Source organism: Ammodytes marinus (assembly GCF_949987685.1).
Source record: "Ammodytes marinus genome assembly, chromosome: 8".
Classification (NCBI taxonomy): Eukaryota; Metazoa; Chordata; class Actinopteri; order Uranoscopiformes; family Ammodytidae; genus Ammodytes; species Ammodytes marinus.
In genome coordinates this window covers 1,349,383-1,351,157 of record NC_137212.1, presented here as the reverse complement: position 1 = coordinate 1,351,157, position 1,775 = coordinate 1,349,383, and the positions used below count along the sequence as shown (strand labels likewise).

At 43.0% G+C, this 1,775-nt stretch overlaps 1 protein-coding gene across 1 annotated transcript in view; it reads left to right on the top strand.

Moving 5' to 3' along the window:
- Positions 1-87, top strand: part of nfia (nuclear factor I/A) — a gene marked incomplete at both ends in the record, with an annotated part of 105,128 nt that extends 105,041 nt beyond the window's left edge. The window contains one exon of the mRNA XM_080032137.1: positions 73-87. Coding sequence (XP_079888263.1) covers positions 73-87 — 15 coding nt within the window. The remainder of the gene's footprint in view (positions 1-72) is intronic.
- Positions 88-1,775: the final 1,688 nt, after the last annotated feature.

Here is a 1,775-nt window from a genome sequence, read left to right as displayed (position 1 = left end):
GTGTGTGTGTGTGACAGATCCCTTTCCTCCTACCTCCATATTAACAATGTATTTCTCCTTGTCTTTCCACAGTGGTACCTGGGATAACTCCTACGCGAGGCTCCTCCCCCTTTTCAACTCACCTGTAACAGACAGAACGACAGACAGACGGACAGACGGACAGACAGACGGATATCGCTGCAACTTCCTCAACCTTTGACCCTTTGAACCTTTGGACCCTTTGATCTTTGATGCCAGCTAACCCCGCCCGTCTACACACACACCACCACAAACCAGCGGCCTCCCACTCCCACTGACTCAGCATTATCAGCATGGCTACGGTGGATATCGAATCAAACGCACCCCGAAATCCTCAAACACCCCAAAAAGCGCTGAAAAAAAACTGAAACATCTACAAACTTTTACCTTATTGTAGACGTATGGCAATGTCCGTATATAGTGCCACTCCCTTTGCCCCCATGTACCCCTTATCCCCCTAACCCTAATCAGGCTGAGAAATGTGTGTGTGTGTTCGTGTGTGTGATCGTGTGTGTGATCGTGTGTGTGTGTGTGTTAGGGGAAAGGGGTTGCGCTGTATTGAGCCATTTTCCGGGGTGAATTTTTTTTTTGGGAACTCCGAAAAAAAAAAAAACTGAAATCAACAAGAGCGTCCCGAAATTTACCCCCACCACCATCACCATCTTTTGCAGTGTGCAAAAAAAAAAAATCAAAAGTGGACTTGAAGTGAAGTTATATAGGCTAAAACCTCTCCAATGGATTCCTTATATAAAGCTAACGGGGTTGGCTTGATTCATTGCTTGGGACGAGATTGGACAAAAATGGAAATTGCACCATATTTTTTCGGGAGGGCTTGAATGGAGATATTACCTGGGCTTTAGATACCACTGGCTAATATCGCCAATCGCCCCCTGGAATCGAAAAAATCGAAACACCTGAGCCTTCACACACCTTTTACGGATGGATTCGCACCCCCACCCTCCCCTGAAATGCCTTGCTTGACGGCCTAGTATGCTACCCCCCCTTTTCCACCAAAGTTTTGAAGCCATTGCCCAAAATCGGAAGCCAGTTATTTTTTTGCTTTGCCACAGCGATATAAAAATTCTCGGCCAGAAAAAAATGGTTCAATAGTGGGACCGTATATATTTGCTGGTCTAGAATTTTGGGAAATCGCTAATGTCAGGGGCTAGCTAGAGGCATTATCGTGACAAGCTAAAACTTTATCAATCAATTAGTATCCTTAATTTAGCCAGGGAAAAAATTATTGAAATTCAATAGTGACTTGGCTAAACAAGCAGCAAAATTATGCTATTTTGTGAACCGCCATTTTGGAAATATTGCTACTGCTATGAGACTCAATCAAAACAATAATCACTGTCCGTAGCTAGTGTGACTAGCAGCTAAAAACACGCTGGCTAAGTCGTGTGTTTGGTTAACAATCAATCAATCTGTCAATCAATCAATCAATCAATCTATATCATTAATTAAACCAGGTAAAAATTAATTCAAAACGATATTAAAATATATTTCAACTAAGAATGACCTGGCCAAAGTAATTGCAAAGCCAGGCCATCAGCAAAACTTGACTTCACGAAAACCACGATATATCTGCCACTGTTGCCGCTGTTGTGCTTAAAGCTAGCACTAGCGTTAGCCGCAAAAAAACGTGCTAACGCATACAATGACGTAATGGCATAAGGACGTTCATTTTCCCATTGTATTGCAACGGCGAAAATTTTGCAACGTGACTTTCTAGCCCCCGTGTGGCAAAGCAAAAA